This window comes from Gorilla gorilla, chromosome 3 (assembly GCF_029281585.2).
Source record: "Gorilla gorilla gorilla isolate KB3781 chromosome 3, NHGRI_mGorGor1-v2.1_pri, whole genome shotgun sequence".
NCBI lineage: Eukaryota > Metazoa > Chordata > Mammalia > Primates > Hominidae > Gorilla > Gorilla gorilla.
The window spans coordinates 172,590,949-172,611,060 of NC_073227.2; the positions used below are offsets into that span (position 1 = coordinate 172,590,949).

General features: G+C 38.3%; 1 protein-coding gene across 3 annotated transcripts in view; it reads left to right on the top strand.

Moving 5' to 3' along the window:
• FHIP1A (FHF complex subunit HOOK interacting protein 1A) overlaps positions 1–20,112 on the top strand; it is a 252,070-nt gene that overhangs the window by 148,078 nt on the left and 83,880 nt on the right. For all 3 annotated transcript variants that reach the window (XM_019025602.4, XM_055385535.2, XM_055385532.2), the window contains 2 exons: positions 6,060–6,286; positions 17,650–18,276. In XM_019025602.4, the coding sequence (XP_018881147.2) occupies positions 6,182–6,286; positions 17,650–18,276 (732 nt within the window). In that variant the 5' untranslated portion in view covers positions 6,060–6,181. The remainder of the gene's footprint in view (positions 1–6,059; positions 6,287–17,649; positions 18,277–20,112) is intronic.

The window sequence follows — 20,112 nt, forward strand, 5'->3', positions numbered from 1 at the left end:
CCTCTCTTCAGAAAAATATGCCCACAGTTTATGAGATTCATGGGTGTATATGGAATTTTATTGTTATTTCACTAATTACACTTAGTACTTTTATATCGTGTGGATAAAGAACCTTTTTGAAAGATTGGTTTTCACGTTTCAAAAGGTAAGCATCACATCATCTGGATAACACTACAGGTTGCAAAGCTGCACATATTCACATGAAGGGATTTAAAGCACTGGGTGGGGAACTAATTCTGATTGATAAAACTGTAGATACAGGTATTAGACTAAACAGCATCACTTGCCAAAGGTACCTACTCTTCCAGAGAACATGACCAAGACAAAAACTTACATTTCTGTTTTTTTCCAGGAACATTTTTTGAATATAACTTTATGAAGTGAGAGGGTTCTTCTTAGAAAGATTCAGAGCATCTACTTCAAGTCTCGCCTTTCAAGTTTTACCCTATAGAACTTGTCAGATCACTTTTTTCTGCGTTTACCTTAGTCAACTTTTAGGGTTTTGTGGCAAGAATCTTAAACAAGTTGTTTCTTAATAGCTTTCAACAAAATAGTGATGTGAAAGGATGGTGTATACTATCAAGAGTACAGTGATCAGTTGGGTTGGTGGGGAGACTTTCCCCAAGAATGGTCCAATTTTTAGGTTTCAACAAATCACCCTATGTGTATAAGAAACTTTTCTGTTCAATCGCCAATGAGCTGATGTCTCAATACTTGCTATAAATTTCAAAATACATAATTTTTACATTCTAAATCCTGCCTATAGGGGTTTAGTTTCTTCTTTAAATTTTTTTTTAATTTTAAGCTTTATCGAGGTATAATTGATCTACTTAGTTTCTTAAATAGCTTTAAAATTAAGTCCAAAAACAAATTTCAGATAGGAATTTGAATATTTTAATTTTTCTTTTCACATTTATTCTGCTCATCAGTCAGTTGCATGGCACTTGGGTATGACATAGTTGGTAGCCTGTTCTTGTGAAATTAAGGTGTAAAACGAGGTAGGATTGTTTCGTGGGATTATTAAGTTTTAGGTATCTTGTTACTGTTTTGAAGCATGTATTTTCCAAAGCTGGAAACCATTTGGAATGTGTGTATTGACCGAATTTTCTTTGTGCACATTTTGTGTGTTAACTGGTGACCTAGAAGTTGGTGGAATGAAATAAGATTCTGATTTACTGAAATGATGGACGTTTTACAGTGAATGAGCTGGAGTTAAACTATGGCAAGTTGAGGGAGGCTTAAGCACAAGGTCCAGAAGAATAGGGGGCTATTAGATGCTTGCTTTATTTTTTGCAGTCCAGCATTGCCCTGTGATATTGTGGTGAGAGAGAAAAGAGAACTGGGCCAGAAGATTAGAGCACAGGGAGGATTTAGGTTTAATAGGATTTTATGAGGCTCTAAGAAGAGGTTGTCTGAGGTAATTTGACCCAAAATGAAACACCCTCCTCAATACTGCTATTAGTTATAATTGAGGGCACAAGGTTCACCTCTCTTAAGGTGTTCCCAATATTTGATGAGTCTTCATCCTTAGATGGAATTTTACATGATAAGCACATTTACAGTAATAGACTTTTTATGTATTTTTTATGTATTTAGTAGCAGCCAATTCAGGGCATTCCAAAGTACATTCTCAAACAATGAATTTTTCTATTGGCAGTTGCTCAGGAAATAAACAAACAAAACCTCAACCATGGAATTATATTTACTGTGGCTGATTCCTGTGCTGTACGTTCCTTAAGTCAAATATGCCTTAGTAGTAAAAAGAATCCCATCTGCAACTAGATTTCTTATAAAGATTTTTGTACAAAGGCCATCATCCTTCTTTAATGATTATCTGATTACCACTCTCCAATTGGTATAACAGTTGTGATAAAGTACATAAAATAATGACTCAAGCTGTAAGAGACCTAAGAAATCCTACTTTAGTTGTAACTGCTTACTTAAGTGACATTCCAAAAGAAGAGTCCCATTTTTCATTCAAGGTTTCACAGCTGGTTAGAGCTAGAACTAGAGTTTTGGGTCCCTGCCTCCTAGCTCAAAGCTCAGGTTCCCAGGTTGGGACTTTAAATTTTTAGACTTTCAGGCTGGTACTGAGCCAACAACTCTTAGCCATTACCCTCTGTTCCCTACTTTAAATCTACCTATATTCTCTAGCCATTTCCACAAACCAACCAGAGTAATATCAGGAGGGATGAAGAAGGAGGGGTAGGAAGGGAGCCAGCTGTGCTTCCCATCAAGTATAAGGTAGTGGTTTTGGTTTGGAAACTCACTGTGAAAGACTTGGCTTTGCCTCCCTTTTATCTCTAGCACTCTCCTGCCTGTGTTCTTGATCTCACCTTTCTTCTGCTCCTTTTGCTCCATCAAAAATCTTTTTCTTGTATCTTCAAATTATCCATGTTCATTGGTTCATTCCCATTAGGCCTGCCAAGATAATCACTTTTCCTTGAATAAAAATGTTCCTCTGGCTCCGTCTCCCCTTAAGGTGGCTATTCCATTTCTTTCCCTTAAGAATTTTTAAAAGTAGTTCATCATTAGAGGGTATTTATTTAAATAGATAAAAGAATTGAAGGATTGTATGAGATAATATTTAAATGCCAAAATGTTTATAATTTAAGTTTAGTCTGATAGTGAGAAAGGGATATATCAAAATATAGTTATTGAAAGTTCAGGAGAAAATGCGATTTTGACATATTTTTACCTTTTCTAATTATTGTAGCTGTCCAAATAGTCTGAAGTTGGGTAAGATGTCTATCTAGGAATGAAGTTTTTACATTGGAAAAAGTGAAGAAATTTTTACTTTGGAAAAGAGGTGTGATTTAGATGGCTAGAATCTGAGCTTTTATGATTATATGATATATTTTATAATTCTGTAAGGTGGAAGCGTATGTTTTGCTTTTTGCATCGTCAAATAAATATATTTTTGAAAAACAGCAAATAAAAATAGATATAATTCTTTGGCCAGTTATCCCTGTCTCTAACAATATTTAATATAATTTTTCTTTCCTTATTGATGGAAAGTATTTTTATATATAATATTAACAAGATATAAATATGGCCACTCAATAATGTCTATAGTCAGTTCTCTTTGCAGTGTAGAATTTATGCTGAAATATCAAGCTATTGTATATATATTTTGACAGCTCGTCTCTTTCTTGCCCATTACCACAACCAAAAAACTCAACCACACCGCATACCTACATGCACCCACTGTTGCAGAGTTCTTTGAGTATTTTTTTTGTGTTGGTGGTTTTTTTGAAGAAAGATAAAAAAAAAAATCACTGCTTGGCATCTAAATGGTTTGTAGAGCTCTCTCTCGGGCACGAAATTTGAGTCAATGTGCATGTGTGTCTTTACGGGAAGAACAGACTGGATGTGTGCCAAGAGTGGCAAGGTTTACTTGAAACATTTTCGACATCACGTACCTTAGACTGAAGAGTGCAGAGGGAAAGAAAGGAGAAATGTCTGATGATGCCCTATTCATGACAGACTCACATTTTAGTGACTGCAGCCGCTTTACCTACTTACGGCTTTTGCCTCCATTCTGTCCTCTGTTCTTCTCTTGGGAGTTTTAGCATTGGACTGGGAATATAGAGATTTATATTCTATTTCTATCAAAACTAACTTGTGCTGGGCATGGTGGCTCATGCCTGTAATCCTAGCCCTTTGGGAAGCCAAAACGGGAGGATTGCCTGAGCTCAGGAGTTCGAGACCAGCCTGGGCAACATAGGGAGACCCTGTCTGTACAAAAAATAAAAAAAAAAATTGGACAGATGTGGTGGCACATGCCTGTAGTCCCAGCTAGTCGGGAGGCTGAGGTGGGAGGATTGCTTGTGCCCAGGAGTTCAAGGCTGCAGTGAGCTATGATGGCTTCTGCACTCCCACCTGGGTGACGGATTGAGACCCTGTCTCTAATAAAACAACAACAACAACAACCAACAAACAACAACAACAGCAAACTAGTAAGCTCATGACATTGGCTATTTATCCTGTCTATACTGCATTCTCACCATTTCTGAGAAGATTGCATGTAAATTCCTTCTGAAAACTAACTTGAAGGATCTTAGCATATCTTTCTGTTTTTGATTTAGAAGCAATTGGCATGATGTATGTTCCTTTCATACCTTTGAAGAAGAATCTTTGAATTCTGGAGCTGGAAAGACCTGAGTCTTGTAGCTTTTCGATCTCCGGGATAACCCAAAACTTTGATTTTCTTCGTTATTATCACTATGTAACCTAAATAAAAGGCCTTGACATTTTCACAGAAATGTAGTGTGTAGAATAACAAGGAAGTTGATTCAGAATCTTGTTTTATCTCTTATCATTTAAAACAAGGCTGTAAACGTAAATGTTTATAAGGGCTAGTGAGGTAACTTGAATGAGGTGAAGGTTCTGGCAGTAAGATCACAGGGAGTGGCAGGGACTGTGGGGACGGGAGAATGCGTGCCCTGCAAATGTGGGATAGCCACTCTTGATGTTTGAAACACCAGATGGACCCAGTAGTAGCAAAGGGCTATGGTTGCCAGTGGACAGTGTCCACTGAAAACAAGTTTGTAGTATTTGGAATTTTAGTTTGGGGAATTCAATTTTCATAATAAAATACAGCTATAGAAGAAACACACAGGCAGTTTTCCTGGAGTATGTGATTTGTGTACTTCTTCTAACAGGTCATCCTTTCTGTATACCTTAACCCTCCTCCATTCTTTTTCAAAAATGTTTCTTTCCTCAGTACTATGCTTGCAAGTATTCTGTTCTTATGTCCCAAAAATTCTTTCTAAGACCTTTTCATGTTGAATGGTTGCCCTCCTACTAACAGAAGTGCTTGTTTTAAATACTCCTTAACTATTTTCCAGTGTCTAATTCTACTCCCCACAAGGAACTTAACCCCTGAGTCTCCTCTGAAGCCCACTTTCTCCCATCTTACTGTTTGTAGGGAGGAACAGCCGATCGGTGTTCTCCTTGTAATACCCTTCCTATTACTGTGTTGATAATGGCTACCCCCTGTTTTCTTTTGACATTACAAGTCTACAAACTTTTATTATGGCTTTTGTTTTCCAGGGTTCTGGTAATTGTAATTACTTTTTTCTGAACTCTTCCCAATCTGTACATGAAAAAAAATAATATTTTGAATTATACCCAGTCCTTTTATGGGCTGATCACACTAGTGAGACAATACCACTGCCTTACTGCTTTCGTCAGTGCCACACAAATGGATCATATTCACCGTACACTCTATGACCTCAATTTCTTTTTTCCCCTACTTGCTGTCTGGTAGTCAGGATTTCTTTGTATTTTTTCCATGTTTCATTTTTCATTTGTAAGTGTGCTACCTTGCACTCACACCTAATAAACACTATCTTGTTTTTGATGGATCATTTCTATCTCTGATTTGTCAAGGTTACTTGGAATTCCATTATTTTTCAGAAAAGCTAGAAACTTTAACCTAGTTTATAGCCACAAAATGATTGAGAATTCTTTCAATTCTGACAGCCATTGATTTAAAAAAATATTCGATCAAATTAGATCCAGGAATCTGGGTGCTGTTTTATAACACCTCCCCCAAGTTGCATCAAGCCGTTTATTTCTCTTGCTGTTAACTCATGGTTTTCCTGTTACTGGGTGTTTTTAAACTCTGCAAACACTGGTATCATAATAGGTTGGTGCAAAAATAATTGCGGTTTTTGCCCTTGAAAGTAATGAAAAAAAGCGCAATTACTTTTGCACCAACCTAATAGTTTCTTACTTGATTCTAGGAACTAGACTTGAGCTTGAGTGCTTTAGAATAGTAATTTTGGGGGATTGTGGCTGGTTGTAGTGGAGAGAAGAAACCCAATAATTGTTTCATTTACTCATGTATCTTAGGTAGCATTATTATTTTGTATTTTTAGTAGCAAAGTAGGAGAAAACAGGAGAGCCTTTAGATTGAGTATAATACCTGTTTTGTAGATTTTTTTTTGTGTTGGACTTTGAGAATGTCTAAGCTTTGATTTAAATTTAATAGTCAGTTTCCTATTTAATTTATGAACATAATAAAATTCATTTTTTTGTTATTGCCATTACAGGTTTTGGAAGGTGACAATGAAATGTGAAGAAGTTACATTTCTCAAACTTGAAAGTTAGTGACTGCTTACCAAATTTTAATGAAAATTAAATATGACTTAGAAGCATTGATTTATGAAGGCTTATGATGTCATCAGTTTCAACAGAAAGCAAACTCCAGCAGGCTGTGAGCCTACAGGGAGTTGACCCAGAAACATGCATGATTGTATTTAAAAACCACTGGGCACAGGTAATGTATGAATTCCACTTTTTTTGCTGGTCTCAGTAACCCCAGGGGCCTCCATCACACTGAATCAGGGTTTTCTACCTCTGTGATAGGTAACTAGATTGCTAGAAACACAGGGAGGGAAACTCTTTCAGATAGGAAGAAAAGTAACTTTTTCTTCTTGCTTTCCTAGAATAGGTATCTGGTCAAAAACCATGGTTTTCACAAAAGCAATTAGGGTACATGCATGTTCCTTGGATATTTTTAGAAGAACAGCAGTTGTTCCTTAAAGTGACTTTTATATCGCTTTGCAATATACTTGACCATAATTACATCCTCTCTCTTTCTCTCTTCCCTGCTGATTTCCATCCAGGTCTTAAGCTCTAATAATACTAAAATACACATTTATTAAACATTTACCAAGTACTCTGTTGAGTACTTCAAATGCCTTATGTCATTTAATCTTCTCCACAAACCTGTAAGGTAGCTAATGTTAGTTTCCTCATTTTACAGAAGAGGGAATAGAAAATTACCGAGGTTAAATAACTTGCTTAAGGTTATACAACTAGTAAGTTACTAAGCCCATTACTTAGGCTTTGGTGCCTTGACTCCAAAGCTCATGTGTTTGATCTCTGTGCTCTACCATTTTGGGGCTGGTGGTCCCTGTGTAATTTAATGAAAAATGCCTGAGTATACCTGAATATATGTCTTCATTACAAAGTGATTATAAAATTTTTTTTTGATTATTTACTTTGACTTCTCTGATCTGCTGTGTGGATAATTAAGGGTTGAATGTTCAGAAAATTTACTATCCCGCACCTTTCCTTAGGGAGTTTACACATAGTAAAATAAATAAAATTGTCATTCTTTACTACTTGCCCAACATTGCACTCCCCAGGTGAGCTGGTAAGTGGCTATTTATGTGACAGTTTTTTAATGACTACCCAGTTCCTTCCTGTGGCCGGAAACAGCACACTGGTTAAAGCACTGAGCCTGTAAATCACAGCAATTATAGGGGACACAGTTTAGATCAAAACCAAGCAAAATCAATTCTGCTTTTGAGCCGTTTATACTTCGTAGCTTCTTGTTACTATCTAGTATAAACCTTCTCCGATTTTTGTGCATTCTCTGACTTTTTACTATTAGAATTTTAATGGATTTGCTATGGACATTAGGGCACATATGCTTTAGTTAAGGGAAGAAAGTAATTTAGGAGTTTTCCAGATAATTAGAGTAATAACCTTTGGCTTTGCACTTTTATAAATATTTTAAAGCAGTATCTCCAAGGCGAGGTGGTGAATCCTAAGGAATGAGCCCAGTAGTTCATTGGGTGTAGGAAGAATATTTTAGAAGGTCTGTTTCTATCTTTACCTTTTACAAATTTCTGTTTTGTGTTTAAAATGTACGTTATACATTTGTATATTAGTGTCTGTATGATTACTAATTTATTTATTTGTGCTTATTTAAAAAATCTATTAGTGCATAATCATATGTTTTTAACTGAGAACATTTTCAGCTCTAGTCATTTCATTTGGCTGAGGAAGTCTATCTTACTATGTAATCTTCGCTCCCAGCCCCATTTTGTTTATTCGTTTGTGCATAATACCTTTGATTATAATAATTTCTGCTGGGGTAACTGTGATATGATCCATTTAGTATTCTGTGCCACTTTCCAAAGACATGATATATCATCAACTTCTTGATTATATATAGGTGGGTCATCTGCCCTGTCAGATTCTGTCCCAGGCAGGCTTTCTCCAAATGTGAGGAATGTGTCAGTACATTGTGTCACATTGTTGAAAGACTATTGGTCCCAGAATCATATTATTCACTTCCATAACAATACAAATGACTTCAGTATTATTGCACATTTTGGGTTCTCTGAAGCACAGTACAGATACATAGTACTCTCAGTGCAGACAAGTCTTGAGTTGAAGGTAAGGATAACTTTGTCATAGGGGATACTGTTTAGTTGTTAAATATTTTCTTTTATAAAGTTGGGACACTCATGGTCTTACTGTTGGCTCAGCCATTTCTTTACCTTTGGGCAGGTGTTTTTAACCTTGTTTTAGGCTTGATGTTTCCTTTTAAATAAATCCGGAAAATGCTCTCAGTCTCTGCCTACAGAGGCTCTTGAGGGCCTTTCTGTTATCTTTATGAATGAAAATGCTGGTTGAAGAAATCTGTCTGAGTGTCAAAGTGTTATTGTTCAATGGAGATTTACTGAGCACACACTCCAGGCATGTTGCTGTAGGCATCACAGGTGGGACTTGAGAATGTGTAAGCCTTGGTGTGGGCTTTAAAAAAATGTATAAGCTAATTCAGATGACAATGCAAGATACATTATTATAAAATGAATAACCATGATTACAGGAATTAAGTCAAGAGAAGGGGCTATTATGGCTGGAAATGGCCTGGGAATGGAGAAAGTGAGATTTTGCTACGTTGGCTATGGAAAAGGAAGGTTTTGATGACAGACAGGAAAATAATATTTCAGAGAATGGATACTAGGAACAAATGCTCAATTTCAGCTTTTTTGGATGGTACATATAAAAGAGGGGAAGGCAAAAAAATCAGAGCCAGACTGAGATGTGGGACCAAGAGTAAGATAAGGAATGAGATCTTCAGTTGGGGGGAATGAATGCTACTTATTTGTTGTTTTGGAGTTTCGTACGTTAGCTCTTGGCTGTGAGTTGTTGGGCTGGGGTGGGTGAAGAGCAGTTGCAGAGGATTGGGAAAAGAGCTCAAGTTTGACATAAGCTCCTAGGCCTACTGTGACTGCAGCCCCTGGGTTCACCTGAGGCAACCCAAGAAAAACCTGTAAGGCTGGTAGGGAATGGGGCATAGACAAAGCTGGGAAGCATTTTATTTGCCCAGGTGTCTGTTACCTGCCCAGTGTAATGCTTTTTTAAATGTTAAATTAGCAAAAAGTGTTGGCCGGGCGCTGTGGCTCACGCCTGTAATCCCAGCACTTTGGAAGGATGAGGTGGGCACATGATGAGGTCAGGAGTTTGAGACCAACCTGGCCAACATAGAGAAACCCCATCTCTACTAAAAATACAAAAATTAGCCGGGCATGGTGGCGGGTGCCTGTAATCCCAGCTACTCAGGAGGCTGAGGCAGGAGAATCACTTGAACCCAGGAGGTGGAGGTTGCAGTGAGCCGAAATTGCGCCACTGCACTCCAGCCTGGGTGACAGAGCAAGACAATGTCTTTAAAAAAAAAAAAGGAAAAAATGAAGGCAACAAAAGCCTGTGGTATCCCAAGTTCTGTATGTTAGGAGACTTAAGTATAAATTCAATATAATTAACTTGTATTTGACAGGTTCTGTTCTGCTATTTGTTAATAGCTTCTTTTCCAGAGCTTGAGTTAAAAAGCAAACATTGATGGAGGAGATCTGCTTGCCCACTTATACCTTAGAGCCTGTCAGAGGCAGCTAGTTATACAACCAGCCATCATCCAAGCAGTCTGTGATTCTGGGGAGTTGCCAGGGGAGAGACCTTAGATGGCCCAGTGGTGCACTTGAGGTTCCCAACTGTTTGTGGGTCCAGTGATCTCATGGCATCCCCAGAATCATTCTAGAGTAGACTTTCAGGAATGGTTGCATTCCAAATAGTGACACTGAAGAGTCTGGGCTGTAGAAAGTAGCCCCTGACTTCCTGTCACCTTCTGAGATGCCATCTTATGCTATAAGTTGCCAGAGCAATGAATCTCAAACCCAGATCTGTCTGGTTCATTCCTCTGGTTGAACCTTTCAGTGGCATCTGGCCACCTACAGGCCAGGATGACACACAGAATTTGTTACGTCCTGGCTTCTGTTACTCTCTGCCTCTCATTTAATCTCCAAAAATGCAAAGTTGCTTGGGGTTCCTAGCCACCCCCTCTCCTGGCAGCGTCCATCATGCTCTTTCATCCCTCTGTGCCTTAGGCACTCCTTCTTCTTTCTGCCTGAAATATTCCTCCCACTGGTTAAATGCCTGTCCTTCTACAGGCCTCATTTGAGGGATCATTTGCTCTAAGAAACCTTCCCTGCCCTCTTTCATGCTCCCACCCCATGTTCAAGCATTAACCTGTGTATTCTATCACTCTTACACCAACCACCTTTTAATTTAATTACTTATATTTTTAGAGAGAGAGTCTCTCTATGTTGCACTGGAGTGCAGTGGCTATTCACAGGTGTGATCATGGCACACTACAGCCTTGAACTCCTGGCTCAAGAGATCCTGCTCCCTCAGTCTCCCAATAGCTGGGACTGCAGAGATGTGCCACTGCATGTAGCCCAACCACTTTTTATTAAAATTACATATACAGTATCTTCTTCACACTCATTACGGGCTCCTCAAAATCAGAGGCCATTTGTAACTTACATCCCCATTTCCCAGAACAGAGTGTGACATATAGTAGATGTTCAATAAATGATTGAACTGAAGGGCAGTCAGTATGAAATACAAGTTTAAAAGAGCTAGGCAACTTAGGAAACAGCTTTCAACATACACTAATTTTAAAACGTTGTATAATTTGTCACCGGCAAGATCTTTGGACTTGCATTAAATGATCTGGAAGAGTGTGTGTATATACTTAATTTTTATAGTAGTCTATTAGAACAGTTTATTCTATAGTAGACTGTTGTTTTTATCTCTTGCCTTTGTTTCTTTGTTTTTATCTGAATGGAAAAGAGGACAGAAATAGTAAGAAGCATTAGCCCACCAGGCAATAAACTATTCAACTAGACTGCCATGTGAATTAAATTCCCTACACTAGTTATTTTTGATGGCACAGTTGTACTTTCTGAAGCTTCATGGACCTTGCTCTATTCATTTTCTATCTGCTCCTTTCAAGCATTGAATTCCAAAAGGTCTCTGCTCTTAGAGCCAGGAGAACAGAGGAGGTGGGTTAAAACAAATCAATTGGAAATGCACATTTCTGTCTTTGCTTCTAGTTAGTTAATAGCCCAGAATGACTTCTTTCTACCTTCAGCCTTTAAAAATAAGCTGTTTAAAAATTTTTTAAGCTAAGAAAATATCAGAGCTCAAATAAAGTAATAGTGATGGATGAGGAAAAGTCGGTGGGTTTAGTAACCTTTTTCATCTTGGAGCGGGTAGGGATGGGAAAAAACAGAACCATCTAGATTGGTTAATTAAGTCGAATGTCTTCCCACAAAAATGAAAAACAGATAATATACTTGAGTTATGGTATTTTGTGTAGAGCTCCAAGTAGCCCGAATCTAAAGTCTAGAGCATCCATGCATGGATTTGACATGTGTACTGTATTTGAGTCTCATTCCCTTGCTCTGCTCATCTCCGCTCTTTTGCTCTGTGCCTTGTAGTAGACTAAATGACAGAGAAAAATTAAGTAAAGCCTTTGAGAGATGAACAGTTGGGACGTATTAGAGAACTCTGATTAATTTTCTAAATATCTTAGTAAATTGATGTTTGTTAACATTTCAAAAAGTTCTCTCTCTCTTCCAAGCCTTACAGGTAGCTCTAGCCTTGACAGTAGAAGGTAAAGTGAACCAAAGTTATACTTCTTAAGTTAGATGGCCGAGGCATTAACTTGCACTTCTATCAGACTCTAAAGTAGTTGAGCATGGCCGGGTGCAGTGGCTCTTGCCTGTAATCCCAGCACTTTGGGAAGCCGAGGTGGGCGGATCACCAAAGGTCAGGAGTTTGAGACCAGCCTGGCCAACATGGTGAAACACCATCTCTACTAAAATACAAAAGTTAGCCAGGTGTGGTGGCACATGCCTGTAATCCCAGCTACTTGGGAGGCTGAGGCAGGAGACTTGCTTGAACCCAGGAGGCAGAGGTTGCAGTGAGCTGAGATTGCACCATTGCACTCCAGCCTGGGTGACAGAGCGAGACTCCATCTCAAAAAATAAAAATTAAAATAGAAATACAATGCTTGAGCATGTTGAAATGTCAGCAGCTCTCTTACTGTGTGCTTGGTGGTAAGTTTGATTTTTGCTGTGGTTGAAATTAGTGTTCTTTGAAATATTATTATTTGGATCATTACTCATAAGGCCTTTCCATAACTGTTTTATCCAAGATTTAGGAAAGCCTCTGGAGCTCAGGGCTGGAGCTGACATTAAAAAACTGGTGTTAAGTGAATACGTATTATAAAGCTGTTATCTTAATATAAAAAGAAGTGACTTGGTAGAGGTCTCCCTGTGGAAATAGATGCACAAGGAGCACTTCATACTGAAAGACACAGCTGTTAAGTAATGAACAAGGACTGTATGGAAACTTTTGTGTAGTTATTTGGTACATTAAGTGGAATTTGGCTTTAGATGGCTAAATCTTGCCCTTCAGTGTGTTGGAAAATATTGCATAATAACTTGTTTTTTTCCACAATGCCACCTTGTTTTAGCATTCCAAAGGATTTGGAAGTATGGGTTTTACACATATGACTTTCTTAAAATAACTAGGCTCTAACTTTGGTAGCATAAATAATTACCTACTGATACATGCATGTATGTAAGACATAGAACAATATTAAGTGGAATCAAAGCTAGTCTCCTGAGAGAGAAACACTTGTGTTTATCCTGAAGGGTAATCATTTGTAGCTGATGTACAATTAAGTGATTTATGTAGAGCCTTCATTTTGAAAGCATTTGCACTTCCTGTTTAGAATTTGTGCCCATTTGAAATTCAGGCCAGTTATCATTGGGTCACAGGGGCCATCATAAGGGATAAGGATAGGAGTATCTGATACTACTTAATGAAAGAAATATGCTATTTATTAATCTTATTTAGCCCCAGTAATTCTCACATTTTTAAGTCAAATGGCTTTGAAATTAGGTTAAATTTAGCTCTATAAATTCGATATTTTTAATAGCATTGTTCACACTGTTGATTTTTATGTGTTTCTTTCTTTTTGGAATTGTGATACTTTACATTTAGGATCTATATGTGATCAAGGCTAATGATGCACCCAAACACACCCACCCACCCACACACGCACACACACACACACACACACGTCTGCATTTCTTAAAGTTTGTAGATCAACAAATGTCTAGCTATGATCTGCAAAACGTTTAAGTTGCTATTTCTGATTTCAGCTGGTTTACTTAATTAATGAGCGTGGGCTTTATAAGGTGTTGATTAGTTTTTTAAATGGTATTTTCAGCCTAACAAAGTAAATTTGTTTTATAATTTGGAAATATTTGCAAAGTATATTTTGGTTGCTTTCATTCTTTTACCTACTGAGATCCCTCCGGCCCCATCAATTTTGTTTTTTTTCCCCTGAGCTGAATCCCTGAGACTGTCTAGATAGCTGAGAAGAAGCCAGGTATGGGAAATGAGTCAAGGTTGAGAGTATAAGACAGCTGGTAATCAGGAGTAGAACAGGCCGGGGGAGCCACTGAGCAGCATGAAATCATGGCATCCATAGCACTGGAAGGTAAAAGTTGGTATGTGGGTGGAACTCTCAGCAAGCAGAAATCAGGGACACAGAAATATTGGAGTTTGATGGGAGTGATATGAAAAGAGGGCACAAAAGGAAAAACTAACGAAAAGTCCAGGTCACATCAGAGGTCAGTTTATAGAAACTGAAAGAACTATGACACCATTGGAGTGACAAACTTGGGACATTGGGATAGAAGTTCTTTGGCATTTCAGTGCAAATTGTGCTCTAGTCAAGAAGCTTCTTAGGCATTCCCTGCCAACATAGGAACCAGTCCCAAGGTTGGGCCACCAGAGCCCGCTTGTAAAAGCAGGTCATGGGTGTGTCTGCCTGGAAAGGAAAAGGAGGTAGCCTGGGAAGGTCCTAAGGAGAGAGGTTAAGGACATGTGGCAACACAAGCATAATCAGCACTTTGCTGAGCATTGTGTGTTCCATGACTCACATACATTAGTTATAACACACCCATCTTCCAGGCAGTAAAACCAGTGGGTTAGGGCTGGGTCTTCAATGTGTCTGCTCCATCTGAAGGCAGTATAAGGGAACTACTATAAAGAGGGTAAAGATGCTTCAGTTTAAAAGCTGCTAAACAGTTTGCATTCTGTATAAAAATCTTAGTTCTCTTTTTAAAGTTTTTCATAGCAAAAAGAGGTCTGTGTGTAAAGGAATGAATTGGAATAAATAATATAAATGAAAGTTAATGAGAAAAATACAATTTATGGTTATGTAAATAAAGACTTGCTGTATCTTTCATATTTGCATGCACATATATTGTATATATAAAATATAAATACATATGCATATTTATAAATTTATATTGCTTAGAAATTGCTGAGACTTAAGAGATCTCTAATTGTTAATTGTTTTAAACTCAATGGTTTGGTCTTTTGGGCATTAGTACATGATTACTTTGTCTACCTTTGTTTTTATTTAAATTATGAAATTAGGTAAACTTACAGGAAGGAATAACTAATTAACCTTAAAATCTCATTTATATCTCTTTAGACTCAATCATATATCTACTTGGCAATGTATTTGCTTTTTAACTTACATTTTAATGATATAAAATGAATTTACTTAGTGTTTATTTTTGATGGGTCTATTGTATGGTGATATAACATATTTTGATTCTAATTCTCTTATTCTTGACCATTTGAGTCAATAGTATTTTTTTCATTATTGGAAAATTGAACATTTTTTAGCAAATTATTTTTGGGTTGTTTCCTTGGGGCATTTTCCCCAAAGTCAGATTAACAAGTCAAAGGGCAGGAACAATTTTATAGCTCCTATTACATATTGCCATATTGTTTTCCAGAAAGATTGAGCTAATTTGCCACTCCACCATCAATGTATAAAGCACAGCCCCAGTTTTAGATAGTTTAGACAGTCTGGGCACACATGAAAAGTATAATTACATTTTTACCCTGAGGCCTAGCTGTAAAGATAGCTCTCCTAAGTAAACTCAATATATGGACTTTGAAATTATAGAACTGATAAGGCATGAATTTTGTTCTTCAGAATGTGGAGGCTTGAAGTTAGGGACTTTTGGGGCTGGACCATGTGTGGTGTGGAGGTAGAGGGTCCCTTTGGACCAGTGTGGTACTGTGATTGCATTCTACTGAGATGTTGGTAAGGCCCAGAACAAAGGGATGGGAGAGAACCAGGTCCCAGTGTTGCTGCTGCTAGGAAGGTCACCAGGTGCAAGGAATCCTGGAGGGCTTGGTGCAGGTTGTAGGATAGTGGGTGCACTTTGGAGTCAGGCATGCAGCAAAGAAGAGGATGTCTAGTGGCTGTCTTGTGGCCACTAGTCAGTGGGCCAGGTACTCCCTGGGTAGGGGCTAGCCAAAGGCCTTCCTTATTAAAAATGTCAACTCAAGGGTGTTAGGGTGATTTTTTGCCTTTGTGACACAGCATTATCAACTTTATAGTGGAAGTCAATAGAGATTATAGATTCTGTGGAAATTCTTTTATTCTGTAAGGATGGACTTGCCTGGTCTATAACCATTTTTTTCCCTGTTTCTGACAAGGGAGAGACTTAGACATTTCCCTGAGAAATAAATTTCCCTCATTGCTCATGCATGCATTATCCCTTTGCCAGCTTCCCCAATGACTTGCAAAAGTTCCATAACCTAAGTACTTGCACAGAACATGTAACAGCACATCATAGGACTGGACCTGGAGGGTACTGCAAAAGACACATAGATTCCATGCAATTCAGAAAGGCAAAAACGGACAAAGATAAAGTCATTGATAAATGTTTGGTTGTTTAAAAATTATCGTATGTGTATATTTTCAAGGGAGTAAATGGAATGAATATTATACCAGAAATTCTAAGTCATGAAGTTAAATGGAAGTTGAGATAACAGATTGTTTTAGTTTCCAGGTCGCAAAGTGGAAGTAAGTATCTGTTGGCAGAGAAAGGTGAGAAACCTTCAGATGCTAGCAGTGGGAAAGGAGAGAAGCTGACCAAGGCTGTGAGGTGACCTATTTAGGGATTTTTATTTAAATTGTTAATTGAGTTTTTTGTGGTAAAGTATGTATAACAAAATAGGCCACCTTAACCAATTTTGTTTTTTGTTTTGTTTGAGACAGGGTCTTTCTCTGTTGCCCAGGCTGGAGTGCAATGGTACCATCAAGGCTCACTGCAGCCTCAACCTCCTGGGGCGCAAATGATCCTAATACCTCAGAGTCTCAAGGCATGCACCACCACGCCGAGCTAATTTTTAAAGTTATTTTGTAGAGACAGGGTCTCACTATTTTGCTCAGGCTGGTCTTGAAGTCCTAGGCTCAAGTGATCCTCCCACCTTGGCCTCCCAAAGTGCTTAATTATCAGCTCTATTTCCAAAACTTTTTAATCACTCCAAACTTTAGGAATTTGTTTCATAATTGGTTGTCTCAGGATTTTTTTTTTTTTTGAGACGGAGTCTTGCTTTGTCGCCCAGGCTGGAGTGCAGTGGCGCGATCTCGGCTCACTGCAAGCTCCACCTCCCGGGTTCACGCCATTCTCCTGCCTCAGCCTCCCGAGTAGCTGGGACTACAGGCGCCCACTACCACGCCCGGCTAATTTTTTGTATTTTTAGTAGAGACGGGGTTTCACTGTGTTAGCCAGGATGGTCTCGATCTCCTGACCTCGTGATCCGCCCGCCTCGGCCTCCCAAAGTGCTGGGATTACAGGCGTGAGCCACAGAATTTTTAAGCTTAAAGAAACAACAGCATTCAAACCCTTCATTTTTTAGTTTCAGTACATGCCATATGTTAGGGTTGATTCTACTAGTTGTATGTCTCTTGTTTATCAGTTTCCTTTAATCTTTTCTGTTGCTGCATGTTTGGTTGAAGAGGGCATCCATCCAAGTAGGGAAGGGAGGATATTGTTCTGTCAAGGGCATATGAGTAGCTGTGTTCCTTTGCTGAGATCTCCAAAGCAATTCTATTTGTAGGAGAACATGGGTAGTATGGTTTCCTTTTGCTTATTTAATGTATTTTAAAATTAAAAAGCAATATTATACATCAACAATCTAGAAAAAAATTTAAGAATTTGTCATGACTTTGAACATCAAAATGATTCTTTTTGCATATTTTTTAACATACATCTTTGACATAATTATTATACATCTAACATCTACGAATAGCTTGCTTTTTTCATCTAACATATCACTTACAGTTTCTCATTTTCCTCAGTTATGTTCATAATAAATAATCCAAAGAATGCATGTAGCTTAATTTATATAACCATACTATTTTCTTCAATATTTAGATTGTTGAAATTTATAACTGTGTAAGTAAACATCTTCAGACATCTTCTTTCTATAGTTTAACTCCTTCATTTTAGTGTTTGAGAGGGAGACACACACACACACAATGCCCACACATATCCTGTGGGCAGTGGCTCCTGCATTTTTGGTGACAATTTGGTAAAATCAGTGGTGATGTGTTTTTGTAATTATGATAAACATCAGATGGATGACAAATGCTTGACTTGGTTACAGGTTGTGAAAATCTTGGAGAAGCATGACCCCTTGAAGAACACCCAGGCAAAATATGGGTCTGTTCCTCCAGATGAGGCCAGTGCCGTGCAGAATTACGTGGAACACATGCTCTTCTTGTTGATTGAAGAGCAAGCCAAGGATGCTGCAATGGGGCCGATTCTGGAATTTGTGGTCTCTGAGAACATCATGGAGAAACTTTTCCTTTGGAGCTTGAGAAGGGAATTTACTGATGAGACTAAAATTGAGCAGCTAAAGATGTATGAGATGTTGGTCACCCAGTCGCACCAGCCTCTGCTGCACCACAAACCCATTCTGAAGCCTCTGATGATGTTGCTGAGCTCTTGTTCAGGAACAACCACCCCCACTGTGGAGGAGAAGCTGGTTGTCCTACTCAATCAGCTCTGTTCCATTCTTGCCAAAGATCCATCCATTTTAGAACTCTTCTTCCACACTAGTGAAGACCAAGGCGCTGCCAACTTCCTCATCTTCTCCCTTCTGATTCCCTTCATTCACCGAGAGGGGTCAGTAGGCCAGCAAGCTCGGGATGCATTGCTCTTCATCATGTCTCTCTCTGCTGAGAACACCATGGTGGCCCATCACATCGTGGAGAACACCTACTTTTGTCCAGTAAGTCTCTCTCCTTGGCATGTTTTCCACTCACTCCCTTTTTTCTCTTCTGTTGCTAGTGATGAATACTTTCTTACTCCCTTTTTTTCTCCCAGTAAGTTGTACTTGGCACTTCCTATGGAAAGATGTTTAGAGGAAATCTTTGGAGGGAGCAGACGAATCTAAGTTGAGATGCTATTTGGCTGAGCAGCATCAGCTCATCATAAGCCAACAAAGGAGGCTAGATGTGTTACCATTTTTGGTTAATTTTTACTGCATTAAGAATGATTTTAGTTGTTCCAGGAGCATATCCTGAGAGATTGGTAAAACCTGTGCTTTCTGATTCTTAGCTTTTCAGGTTGATTTTGCTCCAAGGAATCATGGCATGTGATAAGACCTCCACTGCTAGTTTCACAAATTAATTTGTTTCTCAGCGAGAAAATGACCACTAGTTTTAGTGTATTTTGTTGTCATAGGAACATGGGGGGGTGGAGTGGGAGTTCAACAGTCATTTAGTGTGCAGGGGCCACGCTGACAACACCAAATGCTGGCAAAATGTGGAGGAGTAGAAACTCTCATTCGTTGCTGATGGGAATGCAAATTGGTACACTTACTTTGGAAGACAGTTTGGCAGTTTCTTACAAAACTAAACATACTCTTGCCATGTGGTCCAGCAGTTGCACTCCTTGATATTTACCTAAAGGAGTTGAAAACTTATGTCCACCCAAAAACCTGCACATGGATGTTTATAGAAGCTTTATTTATAATTGCCAAAAACTTGGAAGCAACCAAGATGTCCTTTAGCAGGTGAATAGACAAATAAAGTGGGGATATATGCAGATAATGGAATATTTTTCAGCTAAAAAGAAATGAGCTGGTAAGCCATGAATAGATATGGTGGAACCTAAATGCTTATTACTAAGTGAAAGAAGCCAATCTGAAAAGGCTACCTACTGTATGATTCCAACTATATGACATTCTGGAAAAGGTAAAACTATGGAGACAGTAAAAAGATCATTTTTTTCCCCTGAGCATTGGGGCAGGGTGAGGGATGAATAAGCAAAGCACAGAGGAATTTTATGGCAGTCAAATTACTTTGTATGATACTAGAATGGTGGGTACATGTCAATATACATTTGTCCAAACCCATAGAATGTAAAACACTGAGTGAGCGCTCATGTAAACTATGGTTTCTGGGGTGACTATAATGTGTCACTGTGAGTTCATCAGTTGTAACAAATGTAGCACTCTGGTAGGGGATGTTGATAATCCGGGAGGCTGTGCATGTGTTGGGGCAGCGGCTATGTGGGATATCTCTGTACCTTCCTCTCAGTTTTGTCATGAACCTTAAACTGCTCTAAAGAAAACCTCTTAAAAACAGCAGTTTTGAGAGGGAGCTATACGAGGTTTGAGTTTTAGCTTATTTGAATTGTTTAATTCAATTGTGTAATTCTGCTGTTAAAGGAGAGCAGGTATTGTAAAAAATCAAAATATTCATGTGGTTCACTTGATCAGTATGCAAAAGGCAACTTAGAAAATACCATTTACAAAAGCAACATAATCATAAGATATCTTGAAATAAATCCAACAAATACATGAAAGGCCTTTATGGAGAAAATTATAAAGGGCATAAAAGATCTAAATAATTGGAAAGCTCTACAGCTTGTAGATAGTGTATAGATGAGACATTCCTGCAAATTATAAAGTTGATGCAATTTATGTTTTAAAAAGTTTTTATTATGAGAAAAAGTAAAATACAGAAAATTTAAAACACTAAGATGAACACTGCACACCACCTAGATTCAAAGTTGTTAATATTTTGCCATCCTTTGGTATTTTATGCTTTTATTTGTTTTT